Below are 20,331 nucleotides of genomic sequence, written 5' to 3'. Positions count from 1 at the left end.
GCCGAGTAGGAACAGGTTTTCATGTGTGCCACACAGCTGTCAACTAGTCCCAAGCCAGAGCCTGAGTTCAGTGCTGTCTTTTCAGTCAGCAGAACTTTGCATGCTGGCACACGTAGGCAGCTGCGTGCCGCCTCACGGTAACATGAAACTAAACGTATTCAAAGTGTTGGCTTAAAAGCCCGGACTGGAAATAGTGTTCCTGAATACACAGGTCCAGTGGTAACTGCTGTATTGGATTTGTTTGCACATTAGCATATAGAATGTCTCTTTGAGGATACCATCAAAGACATGCCTGTTAGTTATGGCCTCAGCACACATATCAGGTTTGGTCAGAGGGCCAGATGGGTGCTAGTGAGGGCAGGGTGAGAAAGAGGTGACCATCAGAATACAAAATGGCTGCGGTTGATCAAAATGACTGCGGCTGATCAAAATGACTGCGGCTTATGTTAATGAAAGAACTTTCGCCAGACAAGATGGCGCAGGTAATGTTCATGCTTGTTATTTTAATTCTAACACAAGTGGGACAGGTCTCTCAGAAATTTATTTGCATAAAGTTGTATGTGAAATGTAAAATTTTTCAATGTCTCTATGTATACTTTTTTGCTTTTCCGAGAGACTTTGGGTATCAGCTTGCTAATCTATTCATAGATTATGACTATTGATGAGTATCCCCTGGATGAGAAGGATTCGTTACTAACCTGTAATCCTAGTTCTCATCCAGGGGTATACTCATCAAAGTCATAAGCTCCCGCCCAACTCCCCAGACGAGCATGTTCATAAAGTTATGAGATGTTACTGTGGATCTACTCAGGTGTTATGCACCTCCAGAAAGAACTGACCCAACTGCCACCTGTTGTGCACCATGGAAGCAGGGGGTCGCCTTCAGGTCTTAAAGGCACGGTACCCCTACTCTAATGCGTTAAAGGCAAGGTGTCAGTTTTCTTTGTTTCTTTATACTCTACTGAAGCCTACCGGCAAATGCATGCAATTACAGGTGTTTCCTATGGCAATAAAGCATTGTTGTATGCAAATGTTTACTGCTTTTTCGCTCTCTTCCTTAGGGGTTGGGAGAGTACTACTGTGTGTATGCTAATTCATGTCATTTTGCAGCAGTTTTGCCAGTTGGTAAATGTTTTAGGCTGCAAATATATGTTTTCACTTACATATACATATATATTTATATGTATTTTCTATATGCGCCGGGATCCCACACATAGGTGGGGATTATTCATAGATTATGACTTTGATGAGTATACCCCTGGATGAGAACCAGGATTACAGGTAAGTAACTAATCCTTCGCCACGGCACCCCTGTTCAGACAGCTGTATGCAAATAAGCCTTGACCCTGTGCCTCATGGTAAAAGTTTACCCCCAACTGCCAAGCCATGTATTTCCAGGACCGGAAACAAGCATCCTGTGACCGGTTTTGGGGGTATACCCCTCATCAGCCAGGCTAGCTTGCATCCAATGGCAAAGTGAGCCCCTGGTGGTGAGAAGGGCAGCCAAGGTCCTAAACCTTCAGCTGTCTTCGGTGGAGGTCAAGGCGAACATCTGGTCCTTGTTCCTGCAGCTGGGAGTCACCTCCTTGGAACCCTCCTGCCTTTCAATGAGGCCTTGACTGATGTTTTTCTGGGAACATGGTCCAAGCCCAACACAGGAGCTCCTGTGAATAGGAGAGTCGCCCCTTGCCATCGGCTTGCACCAGGTGACCCAAAATTCCTTACCAAACACTCTACCCCAGAAAGCTTGTTGGTCCAGATTTAAACCTCACAAGACTCGTTCCCTTCCACAAACTCGGACAGGGAATCGACGAGGTTGAATATTTGGGACAATAGGACTTTTCTCTTCCGCCAGGCTTGCATTTCAGTCTGTGAACGCTGCATAACTAATAGGAGAAGGAGCACTATCTTACTCTAATAATCAGTGAGATAGGCTAGATCATTGTAGTCACATCACTTACAATATCAATTAATCCATCCAACAAAACCAAGTGTTAGAAAGAAAAGCCAAAAATAAAGCAACAAGTCATCTTATATGTCAAGAAGGACAGAAATGTACCCAGGCAGCTGGTTGCAGCCTGCTATTTAAAAAGACTATCGTCCACAAAATGCAAGAACCCATTCGTTCGAGTAAATAAAATATCTCTTACATTTTTCTGCCGAAATTCAGCTGAAATAAAACATTTATATGTAGTGTTGCGATGTTGTGTTGTTCTCCTGAGGGGGCGCCATTAAAAAAAATCACAGCGCACTGCTTCATTCCGTGGAATGGCATTCAAAAGATTCTGTCTGCAGTAGTTCTAGTTGGGGTTGTGGGCACAGATCATACTCCCCGAACGGCAGCAAGACAACAGACTGCCAGGGATGCGGAGCAGTGGGAGAGAAGGGGCACTATCATAGGATCAACTAACAAGCTGCTGGGAGAGGAAATGGGAGGAGAACTGGCAGGGAGGTCCCAACAGGCAGACTGTCTGGAAGCTGCAGAGAGAGAGCTATGTGAATAGACCAGAGGTCTTCAAACTTTTTAAGGTTGAGCCCCCCCCAGCTGAATTTTTTTAAATGTTGGGCCCCCCCACCACCTGACAGAAATTTCTTGAATCTGGTACACTACATAATCGACCGCCACCTGCATATCCCTGGCCATATCCGGCAAATAATGTTCAAAACAATGAGTGTTTCCTGCTTCTCCATGAATTCCCTCACTACCACTCACCAACAATGCACCTCATCTCTCTATAGCACCTTTCTGGAAAACATATATATTTTTTTATAGTGCTACTCATAGTTTCATCATACTCGGGGGCATATGTACAAGCACCTATAGACACCACACTGTCACTTTTTAAGACGTTGTGGTGGTGATAGGGGCATTGCCGTATTTACACGACAGAGTTAAGCCACTGAACTTGGCTTAACGCTGCCTTGTAAATAAGGCCCTCTTTCATACTATGCTTAGCATGAAAGGATGGGCAGTGGGCGTTCCACTGCAACAGGCACTGATTTTGATGTTGCGCCCTATTTACAAGGGCAGCGTAAAAGTGAGGCAGCGTTAAAATTAAGAACAGGGAAAACCTGGTCCTCAGCTGAAGAAACTAGGAGAAATGCATTATTTCTCCTCATTTTTGATTTCTGTGTGTGCTGCATTAAGCAGCACACATGGAAGTGAGACAAATGGCATTTACAGATTGTTTATGTACAGGAAGGTCCCCCTCCTGAACATAAGCAATATTTTCCCTGCACACAGACACCCTTGCACTATGGCGCAATGGTGTCTGCATTGGCGCTATACTGCTAAGTGTAGCGCCAGCGCATGGAAAACGCAAGGCTGCACCATATTGTTGTAAATATGGTGCAGCCGTCCGTTTCTGAAGTGGCGGAGAGAGTCTTTAACCCATGACTGCTAACGCCTCACTCCGCAACTCCCTTGAACATATGCCCCTCAGTTCTTTGATCTGCATGGTACACCTTCTTTGTAGCAGACACGTTAACCCTCTGTGCTGTGAGGGTGGCAGGAGTGCTCATGTGAGTGCACAGTGAGGTATGCAACAGTGTGAGAGTAGGGTAAGTGGAGTGACTGCAGGGTGACTGAGGTGACCATATGAATTTGGGTGTGAATGTTAGTGCAGAGTAGGACTAATTAATGCATTGTTAGGGATGGGCTTGTTTAAGTGAGATTGCAGATTGAGCAGTGAGGGGGACAGGTGAGTGAAGTGTCACATGAGTGCAGGGTGTGTAGTGTGCTTGTGTGGCCACAGGTTGAGGTACAGGGAAAACCGCAGAAGTGCATTGTGAGAGCAGAGTGATCACTGAGTGCAGGGTGAATGGTGTGAGTGCATGGGGGTCAGTATGAGGGAATTGTGATCGCTGTGAGTGCAGGGTGAGCATGAAAGTGAAGGGCGAGAATGAGGAGCAAGCTGTCTGAATGCAGGGTGCATTCCCTGACACTTGCAGTAACTCAGCATGCTATTGACTACAGCGCAGGGTTTCAGATATGTTAAACTATTGCTATTGCAATTATGACATTAACCAGGGATCGAGGGTGGAGGAAATAAATACTGGGCTGATCTTGCAACAAATTTCCAGTTTTATGATTTGGGTTGTCAGCTCATTATTTTGATGTCCCAGTTGGTACAAAAATAAGCAGTCACCTAAAGCTCTATTTTCAGCACTTATCTGTGCTACTCTGAACAGCAAATATAAATAGAGAGCACTTTAAATTGTGTTTTAGGACTGCCTGAATGAAATGACTGATAATAAAAGGGAATAAAGACAGAAAAGTCACATCATAAATGAATACATACTTCTTTATATCTCATATTTAGTGGCAAGAGAAGCAATTTGCAGGCTGTTTAAACACCTGACTGGGATTTGTCTTTTGGCAACTTAAAGCCCTTTTAGCCCTGTGATCATTGCGCTCCTGCCAGCGTAATTTAAAAAGCAACATTGTCGCCTTTCTGGGAAGAGCTGTCCCTCCCTGGACAGGGTTAAATTCCTAGAGCTGAAATGCTTCACCTACAGAGGAAGGAAGCCTTCCCTGCTAAAACTGAAAGCAAGTAACAGACATTCATTTCATCTGCAGTGTGAGGCAAGGAGTCTCCTCTGCTTTCAGTTTTAGAAAAGGGGGCTCCTTGCCTCCCACTGCAGCTGCAGCTAAAGCATTTCAGCTGTAGGAATTAACCAGGATAGCCCCCCCCATGCCCCCGCCCCCCTCCCCCCCCCCCCAATAAAACCCAGTGTGTGGCAGCCTGGATGAAACAGCTTCCTGTGCACACAGCCACGAATATTTTACAGGTCTTTAAAATACCTTTTTCTTGTTAATGAGTCTTTAATGGTTTTCACCCCTTCTTTGGGCCCCTCTAGCTCCACTCTGCCGTTTGTTTCTTCAATCAGTAGAGAACAAAGGTGAGATTTACGGAGGAGTGCGCGCCCCCCCTGAGGCGGTGTCGTTCCCACCCAGGGGGGCGTGCCCCACAGATTGAAGAACTCTGGAATAGACCAAGCTTGTGAAGCGGATTTCAGATAGCTATTTCATTTATTTAAATAGTGAAACACCATTACAGAATGGATTAGAAATGGCATGAGGGTGTGAATAATAAAGCCGAACTGTGAAGAATAGGGTTGTGTGGATGGGACGGAGCTTGTAAAAACAGGAGTATTCGTGAGGAGTGTCCAAACACAAAGAAAAAAAAGTAGCTCCTAAAATGGGAGAAGTTGAATGGACACACCTACTTGGTCCATTCTCGGGGGGGGCGAGAGTGGCTAAACACAAGAAGAGGCATGACCATTCACGCTCTTGACAAATTGACACAAAGGATATGCGAGCGAAAATGGAGTGAGCAAATGGTAAGGCAATGGGCGGGCCTAAGCCCACAGATTTGAAAACATGTCTCTTTGTGACCGCGGATGAGCTGACTAGCAGAGACCTAATAACTTTGTTGTAAAATGGTGCAGTGAATCCTGGAAAGCAGTTGTAACGCAAACACTCTGTTACAATATTTTTTTTTTATGTTTTAGGGATGTAACTGACAGATTAGCTTTTTCACATTGTAAGGCCCCCCGGTATCACTGCTCTCTCTTTTTTTTTCTTCCAACAATATTTCTAAATATTACAATTTGAAATTGGAGTCAGATCTAAGGTTTTAGATTTCAAAAGCTTTATTGGTTTTTCAGAAACAAAATAAATAAAAGAAACAGAACAGAGGGGTAGAAGTACAGGATTCCATCAATGCACCTTGGATAAATATATACGAGTAGGGTTACAAGTATTACAGTGCTTTTGGTTAAATAAATTGGCTAATTGATCTGACGGAGATACAAATATTTCGTGGTGAGCTAAGCATATAGTCAGTCACCATGGGACCACCAGTTACAGAGTACATAGCCTGGAACTCGTAATGGCTAAACAGCTGCATACTAGTGTACAGTAGGGCACATATGTTTACATAGTGAACGATAATTCGTTGACCAATTGTATCCAACCAGACCGCGCTAAAGAAGAAAGAAAGACACGGGTGAACCTTAACGTAGATATTTCTGTTAATATCCCTATCCTCTTACCAGCCTGGAGAAACTCAAGAGAGAAGAACCCCACTAATACTACTACCTTAAAAGATAAGGATAGTAAAGATCTTAGGTTTTTAAGTTTTAATCCTCTTGCAGGACTTAGGGCCAGATTTAAAGTTTGGCGGTTGTGTACTATGTCACAAATGTGATGGATAGTTTGTTCAAGTTATTACAAATGCTATTTGTGATGGAGTAACCTGTCAGACAAACTCTAAATCAAACCCTTAATTCTGATATTTGCTTTGCACTCAGAATCCTCAGAAGCCTTCATACAAGGGAGAAGCCCACAACAAGATTACTGGATCAACGTTTCTTTTTTTTAATCTTTCTCCCACCTCAATTTCTTTGACCAACTAATGAGTGGGAACACCTTATTTGCCACTCTGTTACTACAAGAATCAGTTAGTCCACTTGTGTACCATAAACCACCACACCATTTGCTTCAAAAACATTTTTAATACATTTCTTTAGACAAATAAACTTGCAATAAAACAGTATTATTGATAATCTAGCTGATATGTTATTGTTTGTTTTACCCCACGGCTAGCACAGTACTTTGATTTTAGTTTTCACCACTACAGATGAGGGCTCTATCATCTCCCATAAGAGGAAACATCTGAATAAAGAATAAAACTCTGGCATATAATATGCGGATTCTTCTCCTCTTCCTTCTTCAGCCTCCCACTGCAAGGATCTGCTTGGTGAAATGCAGCGTTCCCGTGGTTTGAAGGAGTGCATATGGTTTCTCTAGGGCCTTGCGTCTCGCCACAGGACCTTCTCTTTAAGAGTTCAAGATTTCATCTTTATGTTTTTTGGACCCAATTGTTCACAGAAGCCTATCCATCTGGCTTCAAAGGCTCCTCTGATCCAAAAACTAGTTCTGTCAAGGGTTGGTTCTTTCCCCTCTCAACTGGCTTCATCCATTCCTTGCCCAGAATACTGTAAATGGAGGATGCTGTATATGACACAGACAGATGCAAGAGGGAGGACTCGCATCCCACTGAGTCCATGGTGCTATTTTGACAAGCAGTTAATGAGTTCCAGACCCGGTGAAACTCAATCCTGTTAGTACTTAATCCAGGACTTGTTAGAAGAGCGCTTGGCAAGAATTCAGTTCACCGTCTTCTCTACACAGTGACAATTGTATCCGATGACTTTGAGCTATAGACAGACTACTTAAAACTCTTGTTGCTAATTCTGGGGTTGAGCAGTTTGAGGTTTACCTTGGATAGTTCTCAGGGTGACGTGAGGTCCTCAAGAGACATATGATGCTGGAACGCATTGATGAGAAGCAAGCATGTACACTTTACCTAGGCATTATTCAGTAAGAGCTTTTAATAATAAGTTGGTTTGTGAAGCCTACTCAGTATTTATTATAAATTAAGTCACTAGGCATTCATGTGATGTCAGATTGAGGGTACCGGAGGCAGAACTCCACCCCAGTAATGCAAGCTTCTCACACTGTCCTTGTGCGTCAAAGCCTACAAATTCCAGAAAGGTGGTGTTGACATAGGACTCTGCCAACCAAATACAAAATTCATTCTTCTTTGCTCATGTGCCTGTCCCTGCACTACCAGGGACACAATTGATCTGTAGGCAGATAGCTGGGGACGACCATCTTGAAATCCGGTTCAGACACGACTGATCCTACGCAGCTTTTCGCTGCCGACGGCATCATTGGCTTAGTAGTCCAATCAAAGAGAACCTATATTGTTTGGTGCAATGTATTTGAAACGCAACTTTAGATCACTTAAAAAAAAAATATCTGGTTAGGAAGAATCCTTTCATATTCCATTCCATTCCACTGTCTCTTAATACCAAGGATTTCTACTACATGTTCTGGAGGATAGTGTTTAGGTTTTGTTTTAGTTCTCGAAAAGTGGGCCTAAGGTGGGCGAGGTCCCGCCAGCACTCCAGCATTATACTGTACACGTCCACAGGGCAGATCTCTGGGCGCGGCAGGCGGTATCCATTGCAGATCTGTTCAATAGTTTCTCGATTGTTCCAACCTAGGCAAGGTTAGGGGAAAAATAGGTTGATTTAGTGTTTCTGGTTGATGTAACAAGAACAAATACTGTAAATGAACGATAAAATGGGTATAGCATGGGCAGCAGCAGTGCAAACTGCCCATTACATTCCAACAGTTACCACACTGGCTTTTGCTATGACATTTCTTCTCATTCACATAATTGGTACAGTATGGCTATCGAGAATGCAAGCTTCTCCAGGTGATTGCAACCAGTGCAGCAGTCGGTACAAGCCTCTTTACCCGCCCAATGAACAGATACATGACTGGCAACAGCAGTACAAGCTTCTCTCACACAACATGCTCAACTTAGACAACGGCAGTAAAAGATTGCTCCACAATACAGGTACAGCACAGGGCAGTTTAGAACATTCTGTAAGAAATTTTAAGGCATATCAACTCAAGCGCTCATTGGCCGCTAGTGTTGTTAAGCTGGTGAAATGGAAAACAGACTGAACAACAGCTAATAAATTGGAACAAAGACAGCGTGATCCTGGAGATTCGCCAAATTTGTCAATAGACTGAGCTATCATTTCAGTGTAACGTTTTGACCAATTTTCATGTGAAGTAGGGAAAGTCTTTCTTTGTTCTTTATAAAAAATAATCTTAAAATACAACCATAAACCTCTGTAATTAGGATTTTAATGGAGCCTAAAATTTTCACTTAGATCTCACAAAGCTGTTTCACTTCTTGGAAATACTTTAATTTGGTGGTTCTTTAAAAGAGAAAGAGACACCAACGTCCTCTATTTCCTACAAAATTGTGTCATGCTGTATCATAAAGAACACTTCGCCCCGCAGACACCCCGACTAAGGAAGGTAGACCCAGATTACAAACTGCACGTTGCAGGGGTGCCGAAATTAAAGGCACCTGAATCACTGATTCTGTCTGGTAATTCCACCTCTGAACCATGCAAATCTACATTCATCTTTTTTAATTATTTTTATTAACCACTTATTCAGCAGCATAGAAACAGTTAAAACAGCGTTATTGGACAACTCTGATTACAGATAGTGCCATTTCAACATTTGCGCTCAAGCCTATGAGTATGGGAATAAACAACATCAATATGCCTATTTAACCCCTTCGACGCTTATGACGAGCTCAGCTCGTCACGATGCACAGTGGAGCTGAGCTTGTCATAACTGCCGCGGAACACCCACGTGGGGCTAATTCCCCTCCTGTGCGGGTGTTCCATGGGAGTGGGCGGAGTCGTGACGAGCTCAGCTCGTCATGAGCACAGCGCCACTGTGCAGCATGACGAGCTGGACTCATCACGAGCGCCGCGCGTGGCCCCCCTCCCCCGGCACTGCGGGGGAATTACCCCCTTGTGGTAGGAGTTGATATACTAGACCCCCAGTGTCGGACCCACCTACACAGACCTATTTGGATGAGCGCCATTAGTGTCTCCTATACTACATCCACCTCCCCCAAACTTTCCCCATTTTCAAGGGAAACCCGACTTTGGAATACCACTTTTTCGGCAGCAATTATACATTTTTGGACCTGGAATAAAAGCGAATTTGCTGAGGTTACATTTACTGGGCTATTTCCTACTTGTGCATTGCAGATCCATGGCCCGTTTTCGTGCAGAAATTCTTCTTGCCTTTAGCAGGAGGAATTTCAGTGGGAAATGTTGGTTGCAAGTCGGAAAGTGGTGTACTCCTAATCGGGTGAGGTGGCTGAGGATATAGTTCTACCAGACTCATAATTGGCCCCTTATTGCCAAAGCTGCTTTGTTCTCATCTCAGGCATGTAGCCCTATTGATCTAACCTCCAAGGGCCCTCCTTGAACTAATCCATATGCATTTTTAGAAAACTACATTATGCTCTGGCTGTCTACACAAAAAAGGGGCATCAGTGTCCAACCCATGTTTAGGGGAGCATCTGACTTGGATAATTCAGGATGTCCTGGCTGCCATTCTCGCAAGAGATTTGCGAATCCATATGCAAATTGAGAAAGAAAGTAGAAAATAGGGTGTGCACTACTGAGAATTTACTACATTGATCTACGGTTACATAGATGCCACTTCATCAAAATTACCAATACTGATAATGCTGCTAGAATGATACTACATCAAGAGAGGTAAGTAGTAGGATAAGCGTAAGGAGTATTGTTAGGGTTAGTGTAAAAGGCAGTGTTAGTTTTAAGGTACAGAGTAGGATTATAGTTTGGATGGGGTGAGGTGGTAAACTAAGCCTTATGGTTCGGGATAGGATTCTGATTTACTTTTGAGTCTAGGGTTAGGATAACGTTTTGGGTTAAGATTAAGGCAAGATTTCAGGTTATGGTACTGTTTAGAATTAAAGTACAAGTTAGATTTTTGGGTTTAGGGTATGGTTACATTTTAAAACTAAGTGTTGGGCCTGGCGGTGCCACACTAACCTTACACTTAGCTTATTCCGTGGAGTAGTGTTCTCACTGGTTGTATTCTAAGTAGCTGTAATTTCATGGACAAGAAAACTATGTTTTGGTATCATCATATAGTTCCTTTTTAGTGGCATATAACAAAATGTACACTTAGGAACATATTACTTACTGTAGTAGATTCAGTTACTTTACATCTTGGCCACTATGCCCTCTCCTATCTATTCATCCCATGCTGGAATAATTAAGGGAACTGAAGTGGTGAGGAGGCATTTGGGAGCAGGGCTTGTCCTCAGGGCAAGAGCCTACCATGCACTCTCTTTAGAATTATGTACATACCTTGCGCCTCTCAAAGCAAACACAGTGTCTTCTACATCTAAGCGAACTGAAATAAATATTACAGTTTATTTTCCTCATTTCCATCCTCTTACGCTTCTGTCCGAATCCCCTTGCCCTCTTTTTTAGGTCTTGCATACCGTTGCAGCGCGCATACACTGCTCGCTCTGCAAGGGCTATTGTGATCAAGGAGATTTCAGATGGGGACTTGAAGCCCCACCCCTCATTTTCATTGACTGGCGTCCGTGTTTATATAAAACAGTGGCCTCCGATTAAAACAGAGGCTTTTTTGTTTACACCCCGTCTCCTTTTCATCCAGCCCATCCAGACTGGATCGTCTGCTTGCCGGCTGTCGTGACTGAATTTCCTATCTATAGGGGGGGTGCATGTTTAGTAAGTACTTTTTTTTACCATTTGTATAAGAGCTGTTTAACATGCAGTACCTTCAATACTCATAATGGCTGACGTGCGTTTTTGGGGATTTATGTTGAAAATGTATGTTTATTTCGGAGCGGGCGCCCGCTTTATGGACACTGTGCTCCATTTATTTATGTTCACTTTACTTCGGAGCACGGCGCCCACTTTAAGGATACCACATTGTCTTTTTACTATAATTTAGAGCGCGGTGCCCGCTTCAGACACCGCACTCTTTCTGTTTTTTTAAATACAATTTTGCCACAAGCACTCTGTGTTGCGCTGCCAGGTGCGCACTCCCCTCAGCTCATGCCTGAGTCCACTGTGCCCTCCTATTCACCTCCGGGTCCCTGGCAGGGGCTGCAGCTGCTCCTGGGCCCGAAGATGCTGGTACCTCCAGAGGCACTCCCTCCTCACCCTGCAGGGTCTGTTGGACCTCGGGGGTCGCCTTGTTTGCTATGAAATTGTTGTCCCTTTTCTGTTTTCTCTGGCTGTGCCCCCCTTAGGTCTTTCTCTGCCAGCACACACGCCCTCGTACTTCCTCAGTTTGTAAAACTTCTTGCAGCGCAGAGATGGAGCTGCATGCCTCCGTGCCATGATAATGCCTTCGCTCTACTGGGAGAGCCTGCACCACAAACTGGCGAACGAGGTGAGTCGGAGTCACAGCAAAAAATACACAACATATATGAAAGTGCAGAAAGTGACCCTTGCAGGACCTTAATGTGTGAAGGAAAGGTACCCCTTGTTTATTGCTGTCTCAAAGAAACATGTGAAGGTATACAATCCCCCAATAAACTATTATGAATAGTTCACAGTAGTGTATTGTTTTGTTTACCACAATCATATTTATGGGCATAGCACCAAACTTCGCATCTGCTTAACAGTTTAAGACCCCCCTCTCCCCCTTCCAAGTGCACACAGCCCCTGCAGCAGTTTTCTTTTGGCCCGCCAGTGTTTTTTTTTCTTCTTCAATGTTGTTGCGCTTCCTTCTGTATTATTTTTTTTAAATAGCTATTGCCTGCCTATTTTTATTTTTTTATTATTTTATTTATTGGCTTTTTCTAATAGTATGTTTTCGTTTGCTACGACTTGTAGTCCCTTTTCTGTTTTCACTGTGTGAGCTACCCCAGTTCTTTCTCTGCTTGCACACAAGTTTTGAAAGCTTCTCTCAGCCCAGAGATAGAGTTCAGCGAGTTTGTGGTGCTACATGCTTCGGTGCTGTGTGCCATAAGAATGCCCTCGCGTACTGGGAGAGCCTGCACCACAAGCTGGCGAACGAAGTGAGTCGGAGTCACAGTGAAAAATGCACAACATGGAGGACAGTGCCGAAAGCAACACACAGGCTGTAAACAGGAGGATTTCAAATATTGTGTACATAAGTGGGTTTAGCATAGTTTATGTTTATCTAGGGAAGCGTGCTAAATACATGGGTAAAGCACTTTGTTTTCAGGAGAATATATATTAGTAATGTTTAGACATAAATTGTAGAGATCAGCTCTTAGTGACAGAAATGCACTTCCTAAAAGCGCACAAGACACGCACTTCATTTACATTAGAGTGAATACGATTTGATATACATAGGAAACATGCAGATTTCACGAAAAGAAGATGCCTTTTTTTATATGAGGGAGAAGCAGGTGATACATAAATAAAGGGAATACTAAATTCATATTTGCGTCCTCCATGCTTAGAGCCACAGATCGCTTTTGACCTTGCATTTTGTTTGACCAGCACATAGCCTTAAAATGGCTAATCTTTAACATTACAATGTCTCATCACTCAGACCCCAAAATGTACTAAAACACACACACTCATTGAATTTGGTCTAATTGCTTGTTATAGTCCCTGTTGCATCCTTCTATGCAACTCCCTATTCTACTGCCTCCTCAATCACAACCCATGTGTGTATGCAATACTTCTTTCAATTGTAGTGTCTTCTGCACACATCTCCAAACCCGTGCCTTTGGGTCATTTGCGAGAGTTTTACCTATTTGCATTGTAAATGACAATGCCTTTTATTTATGTGTTGTTTTCCTTAACTGTGTAGTGTATGGAGGGTGGGGGGGGACTGATTCCTAATTGGATTTTATGTAAAGTACATCTAACATTAGTACCAATGGGTGACACAGGAAAAAAGTTAGAACTAGGGTATATATAAAAAAATATAGTGCAATTTATTTAGGTACCTCCCTATTCAGGGTTACACTCTAAGTTAAAAACATTAAAAGCAATACATTTCATCAGAAGAAAACAATTTACTTAATCATAAAACAGTCAAAAAACAAAAGTCCGACGCGGCGTTTCAGTGGTTGTTAAATGGTTGCACCTTCTTCAGGACGTTTTGACTAGGGTAACATCAAGTCTTAAGATTGAAGACTTCATTGACGACAAGACTTTCCTTTTTAGTATTGTCTTGATTTGTCGAGGATCTTTAAGGTGAAGCAAGGCCTTGTTGGGGTTTCTTTCTTTCTTATATCGGCACAGAGGAGCCACCGTTATTTTATATCGTGGTTGTTGTCCAGTTTAACATTATGGACTCCTTCTTTACATTGGAATCACAGAAAAGAAGAACTTTTCATCTATTCTGTTCTGTCTGCGGTGGGAATATCGCAGGATGAATATTAGGGAGACGATCTCTCTTTTGTGAAAGCCTCGTTAGCGTGATACGGCCTCCTTGCTCCTCTGTGTCCGGGTTTTCATGGGGTAACCCGGACACAGAGGAGCAGGGAGGCCGTATCACGCTAACGAGGCTTTCACAAAAGAGAGATCGTCTCCCTAATATATATCCTGCGATATTCCCACCGCAGACAGAACAGAATAGATGAAAAGTTCTTCTTTTCTGTGATTCCAATGTAAAGAAGGAGTCCATAATGTTAAACTGGACAACAACCACGATATAAAATAACGGTGGCTCCTCTGTGCCGATATAAGAAAGAAACCCCAACAAGGCCTTGCTTCACCTTAAAGATCCTCGACAAATCAAGACAATACTAAAAAGGAAAGTCTTGTCGTCAATAAAGTCTTCAATCTTAAGACTTGATGTTACCCTAGTCAAAACGTCCTGAAGAAGGTGCAACCATTTAACAACCACCGAAACGCCGCGTCAGACTTTTGTTTTTTGACTGTTTTATGATTAAGTAAATTGTTTTCTTATGATGAAATGTATTGCTTTTAATGTTTTTAACTTAGAGTGTAACCCTGAATAGGGAGGTACCTAATTAAATTGCACTATATTTTTTTATATATACCCTAGTTCTAACTTTTTTCCTGTGTCACCCATTAGTACTAATGTTAGATGTACTTTACATAAAATCCAATTAGGAATCAGTCCCCCCCCACCCTCCATACACTACACAGTTCCTACATATAGCAAATACATTGGTCCTACTTAATTGACCAATAACATACCACAGGGTCTCACGATATTTTTTCTCTGTACTTGCTCCCCTCCCTGTGAATTGAACCAGGGGAACCTTCCAAACTATATTTTTTGTTTTCCTTAACCCCTTCAGTGCTCATGACGAGCCTAGGCTCGTCATGCAGCACGGTGCTCGTGTGCTCATGACGAGCCTGGGCTCGTCATGAGCCGTGGAACGCTCACACGCGGGGATAATTCCCCTGCTGTGCTGAGCGTTCCATTGCGCAGGCGGGCTCATGACGAGCCCAGGCTCGTCATGAGCACACGAGCACCGTGCTGCATGACGAGCCTGGGCTCGTCATGAGCACAGCGGCGCCGTGCGCGGCCCCCCCCACCGCGGGGAAATTAGCCCCGCAGTGAAGGGGTTAACAGAAAAATAAAAGGCATTGTTATTTACAATGCCAATAGCTTAAACTCTTTCAAATGCGAGACCTATTGCATTGTAAATGCTTGTTTATAACTTGCATAGCAGCAATCCTGGTGACTGGCGATTTTCCAAAGGGATCCCAGTTGTTTCCTTTCTATCAACATAATAGACATTGAATTCCTCAACTTTAGGCTGAGAATGAAGTACACTGCTTCACCTTTGTAGGGCTGCCCCCCATAAGAGAAGACCTCGTAGAGCAGGACGCCATAGGACCACACATCTGATTTCAAGGAGTAGTTGTGAAAGTTGGCCGCTTCCGGAGCAGTCCACTTCACTGGAATCTTGGTGTTGGAGCTTGGATTGTAAATGTCATCCTGGGACACAGTGGAAGAAAACAGACAGTAAATAACCAGATATTTTCAAACAATTATTCCTTTTGTCCTGGTCTCCAGGTGAAATCCCTCAGTGACTAACAGTTATAACATTGCCATCTAGCCCTGTAATGATGTGACCATCGGATAATAATGCTGATGTATGTTGCCCTCTGTATAATTAACTTTTATTGAATTCAGTGACCTTCGGACTTTGATTGCAAGCCGTCTAACCTTTGCTGGTGCATGCAGCTCACTCACCTAAGACCCAAGGTTTAGTTTATGAATCTCCTTTCCAGTGTGGATTCTAATCTCATTTCAAGCACAAAATATAATTTTGTTCCCAGTCTGGATTATCATGGTTTCCGGCGAGGACTCCAATGACTCATCTCCTAAATTCCTGCATAACTTCGATATCTATTTCTGACTTCACTCCAGAGATCATCACCTTCCCAATCCCTCAGCTAATGCTTTGACTACTTAACGTGTTGATTTATATCTCTCAGCCATGTATTTCTTCATGATGTACCAAATGCAATTGTGGTGAGCAGAGTGACGCATGTTAGAGAATCTAGAATGTTGGAGGAGACATTTGTGAGACTCACCTTCAAGAGCCTTGCCAACCCAAAGTCAGCGATTTTGCAGACCAGGTCATGTCCCAGAAGGATATTTCTGGCTGCCAAGTCTCGGTGGATGATGTTTCCCTCCTCCAGATAAGCCATACCCTCTGCAATGTGGCAGGCAAACTGCATCAAGCTCTTCTTGTTCACAACTTTTTGGTCACAATCTAGGAAACAGGCACCTTGTTTATTAATTTACATATTTGAAATGCTATTGCTCAACCAGATAAAAAAAAACTATTGATCACAAACCACCAAAACAAGATGAGTTAAACTATCTACATTTATACAAGGACAGCTAGATTTTGAGGACCCCTCAGGTACAATCCCTTCTTACCAGGACCTTATTTTGACAGAAAACCTGCACCACAGAATACCACTGCATGCTAAAACTTTGTCTTTTTTGATAATTTCCTTTTTTATTGATTTTCAACATGTAATACATAATTGATGGCATTCAGTATATAAGCATAAAGATTGACTGCATAGTTTCACCCAGCAACAACAAATTCCCTGAAATTCTTTCACCCTTTGAATGGCAAACCCCTCCACCCCCGATATCTCCAAGTAAAGGCTGACATAGGAGGAAAGCAATCCAAAATGCTACCAATGATGTGGTCTAAACCCCAACAGCTACCTAAGCAGAGGAGTGCAATTGTAAAGACCACCCCACCATGTACTATCTTTCTGTGCAAACAAATTCTGAGCTTTTAATATGTTTGAGCCGGAGTCGCTATGTAGACAAGACGAAATACAGTTCAGAAATGAGCCTCATGTCGACTTTAAATCATTGTACTGATTGATCAACACGTCATAATCTTTTCATACCCCCCATTTCCCAGAAACATATGTAGTACAGTGCCAAAGCAGGGGCTGTAAAGAGCAGGTCTTCTGGTTCAAGTTGTAGGGTTGTCTTCGTACGTAGGAATGACCTGCAATTCCAGGAAACAAACCAAAATGCCTGATTCAACTGGAAGTCTAGGCGTGCTCCAGAAAGTAATGTCCAGCAGGAGGGGAAAAACTGGAGACTAGAACAAACCTTCCTGCTGTCCAGGCCAAGCAGCAAGGTGAAGGCAAGAACAACAAGCAGGAACAGGAAAAGTCGGAAAATCCAGTGAGCGAGCAAGCAAGCAAGAACAATTGTGAAACATCTGGATTCCAAATTGACGCCCCATTTACAGGGCCAAACAGGATGTGAGGTATTCTTGGAATAGGTTTGGCAATCTTGGTTTAGGAAGAGAGCAGGAATAAAACCTTCAAATACCTGTAATTGCCATAGTGTATCTTTCTTTTAAATTACAGACGATGATACACTATAATAAATTCATAATTCCATTGCATGAAGAGTACAATGTAGTGTTCTCCTGCATGCAGCGATAGAAAGAAGCTGTCATGCACAAGGAATTCACCCCACAATTCAGCGCACTGGCTCGATTGAGTTGAGAAGCGTCAGGAAATACAAGATGGCCGCCATGGACAATGCGGTGCCTCAGGCTCGATAAAGGTGTTTGTGCGGTGAGAGCCAGCAGTGGCGAAACGACTATAGGGTGCCGCATTGCCGGTGGCGCGTGAGGGAGACTTGCCGCACAAACAGGGACTTCGGATCCCAGGGGACACTTTTGCTGCCACACCTGAAGCCCATCAGCCCCTCCCACCAGCCGCTACTAAACGCCTCGCGGCACCCACTGTCCGGGACTTGCGCCGGGCGAAGCCCGGGCCAAGGGCGGGCCCGTTTGAGCCTGTTCGAGACAGGGAGAGGCTGGGCTGGGCCATCCCTTTAAGATCTAAGGTCCTGGATCACAACGGTGGAATTTTTTTTTAGTAAGTAGTCCTTAAGATTAACATTTGAGTCGATTGTAACAACCTCGTCCCTCAATAACAGTAACTGAATCAATTTAACATGACAGCACGCGAAGGAAGAGGGAGGAAAGGTGCGGGAATTGGGTATGTGGCAGGAACCCTTGACCAGTTTATAACCAGGGCCACATCTTTGCTTGCGCACGAGATTGCCATTACGGAACAACGCCTTTCCATGGACCCGGTGTTTGCAAAACGCTCATCTCTAGGGACATAGTTAATGTGCACTCCCCGGAAAGACTGTGCCAGCCTGTTATTACATTGGACCCCCAGTTGGAGACTGCAAACTTACAGCAAATCCCGATTCCACCCCCACCTAATAATGAAGGAGATTCTTTGAATCCCCCCACACCGATAGGCAGAACAATGGCGGATCAAACAAAGAGTACAATTGTGCACGCGGCAGAAGTCCATAAAGAGCTTTCCCAATCTATGGACTCTACACAGGGAGGGGGTGGCAAGAGAAAAAGAGGAGGCACGCGAGGAGGCATTCAGCAAAAGGGAAAGAAATCCAAGACCCTCAAGCCAAGTAAACAGAGTGTGCTGTCACATACGAACACACCAATTATCGAAGTCCCACATGAAATCGTGTCTGCAGTAACTGCCACCAGCACGAATGACAATACAATTGATCTAGTGGAGCCGGAAGAGGTGCATTTTCATAAAATAGGCGCCCTCATCTCATCGTCCTTGGAGCCGCTAATGGACAGACTCTCATTAATAGAAAATAGACTTGAGAAATTGGAGGGTCTATTAGCGTCCACTTTGGGAGGTATTGAGAAGAAAGCAGTAAATGGTGGCTGTATACCAAGTCAGTAGGGGACCATGCTGCCTGTCCTAGTCTCATAGTAGCATCAACCATGGGCTTGGCTGCCTACCCCACAGGCTCAGACAATTTAAAGGGAGGTTCAGCGAGTGGAGGAATTGCAGTCCCGTCAAACGTACAGGGAATAACTTATAGTAAGGACAAGGACAAGAATGAGGCAAAGAATCTGCCTCCCTATCTAGACCTACCCCCCGACTGTACACCTTACGTTGATGTCTTGACCGGTGTTCCAGAACTGGAAGACGGTAAAACTGAATCTTATGACCAATTAAAAAACAAGACAACACATTGGCTGAATTTGAATGGACCATTGCCCCAAGATGTAAGGTGTAAAATCCTCTCAGTAAGGAGAGTTAATTGGGTAGGAGGTAGGAGGAAAAATATAGCAGGAGACTGTGTCGTCATTAATTTTAACGACCCTAGGGTGGTGGATCATGTCTGCTGGGGCCCCTGGACATATTAACGATCTTTTGTCCAGGCCCGGAACTTAAGATATTTCTATACTTTACCAGATCATATATCCAATTTTGAGTGTTCTGGTGGACATTGGGCCAGTTTTGGCAAACCAAGTAGGTCAAGAGGGGGGTTTGAAGGGGCGAGGAATGAGCCTTTGTTGGAGTATCAGGTGGGGGGAAACACATACCATCAACAGGTAACAACAACAAGGGGGGAGGGGGGGTTGGGCCGGCAATCCCTTTGAACAACAGATATGCTCCACTCCTATGGGGTAGACACCTCAGCTAAGTGGACTGACTACAGGGAGAGGAAACAGGACATGATGATGCCCCGACTGCGGTCTTGTCCATCTCAAAGCCACAGGCGGAGGAGCAGGCAAGAAAAGCCACTTTGAATATACATCAGCTCGCCCCCTGCCAAATAAGAATTCCCAGAATTGAGGCACACCAAGGTACTGATAATTTCATTACAGGCCTTTGCCCCGATGTAGACATATTAGGGAGCACAATTGAACTAGTATCCTGGAACGTTGCTGGCCTGGCATCTAAATTTCAGAATCAGGAGTGGTTGGAATATATCAGTAAGTTTAAAATAATATGCTTACAGGAAACCTGGGACTGGGAAGTAGACCACACCAATTTTCATCTAGTCGGGTACAAATCGTTTGGGATACAGGCAAGTAAGTCCATGTCCGGAAGAGCGAGGGGAGGCCTCTTAATATTTGTAGATGTATGTCTGGGAGGGAGTTGGGTTGACTTAAAATGGATATTCAGAAGATCTGATAGGCCTATGGTTTAAAAACAGGGGTCTCAACATAAACCTGGTGAATTTCTATAATTCAGGAGGCTCCAGAGCAAGAGAGCTTGATGAAAGATTAAGTCGCCGGAATGAGCAGAAGCAGGGTACAAAGGTACCTATGCTTTTAGTCGCGGGGGACTTTATTTGCCACTTGTGCCCAAATTTGCTAGCCATTAAAGAAGACTGGACCTCCTGTAACTTTGAGGAGGGACCGCATTTTGAGCACACATTGGAGGGCAGGGAATTGAGTAGGCTGATGAATAATCATATGCTCGAACATACAATGGATTTATTGGTTGTTGATCCTAATAAGCGGGTTATTCCCACTTTTAAAGGAAGGAGTTGTAGCCCCTTCATTGACTTTATTGGAGTGTCCCATCTGTTAAAGAAAATGGTATGGGGTTTCTTAA

At 43.8% G+C, this 20,331-nt stretch overlaps 1 protein-coding gene across 2 annotated transcripts in view; it reads right to left on the bottom strand.

The window, feature by feature from the left end:
* SRMS (src-related kinase lacking C-terminal regulatory tyrosine and N-terminal myristylation sites) overlaps nucleotides 1-20,331 on the bottom strand; it is a 121,156-nt gene that overhangs the window by 45,584 nt on the left and 55,241 nt on the right. The window contains exons 7-9 of one of the 2 annotated variants that reach the window (XM_086932804.1): nucleotides 15,970-16,151; nucleotides 15,211-15,367; nucleotides 6,500-8,072 (exon numbers count right to left, since the gene is read on the bottom strand). In XM_086932804.1, the coding sequence (XP_086788930.1) occupies nucleotides 7,894-8,072; nucleotides 15,211-15,367; nucleotides 15,970-16,151 (518 nt within the window). In that variant the 3' untranslated portion in view covers nucleotides 6,500-7,893. Of the gene's footprint in view, nucleotides 1-6,499; nucleotides 8,073-15,210; nucleotides 15,368-15,969; nucleotides 16,152-20,331 lie in introns of those variants that run through there. The other variant, XM_086932805.1, reaches the window with a different exon arrangement.

This window comes from Lissotriton vulgaris, chromosome 7, assembly GCF_964263255.1.
Source record: "Lissotriton vulgaris chromosome 7, aLisVul1.2, whole genome shotgun sequence".
NCBI lineage: Eukaryota > Metazoa > Chordata > Amphibia > Caudata > Salamandridae > Lissotriton > Lissotriton vulgaris.
This window is presented reverse-complemented; position numbering and strand designations above follow the sequence as displayed.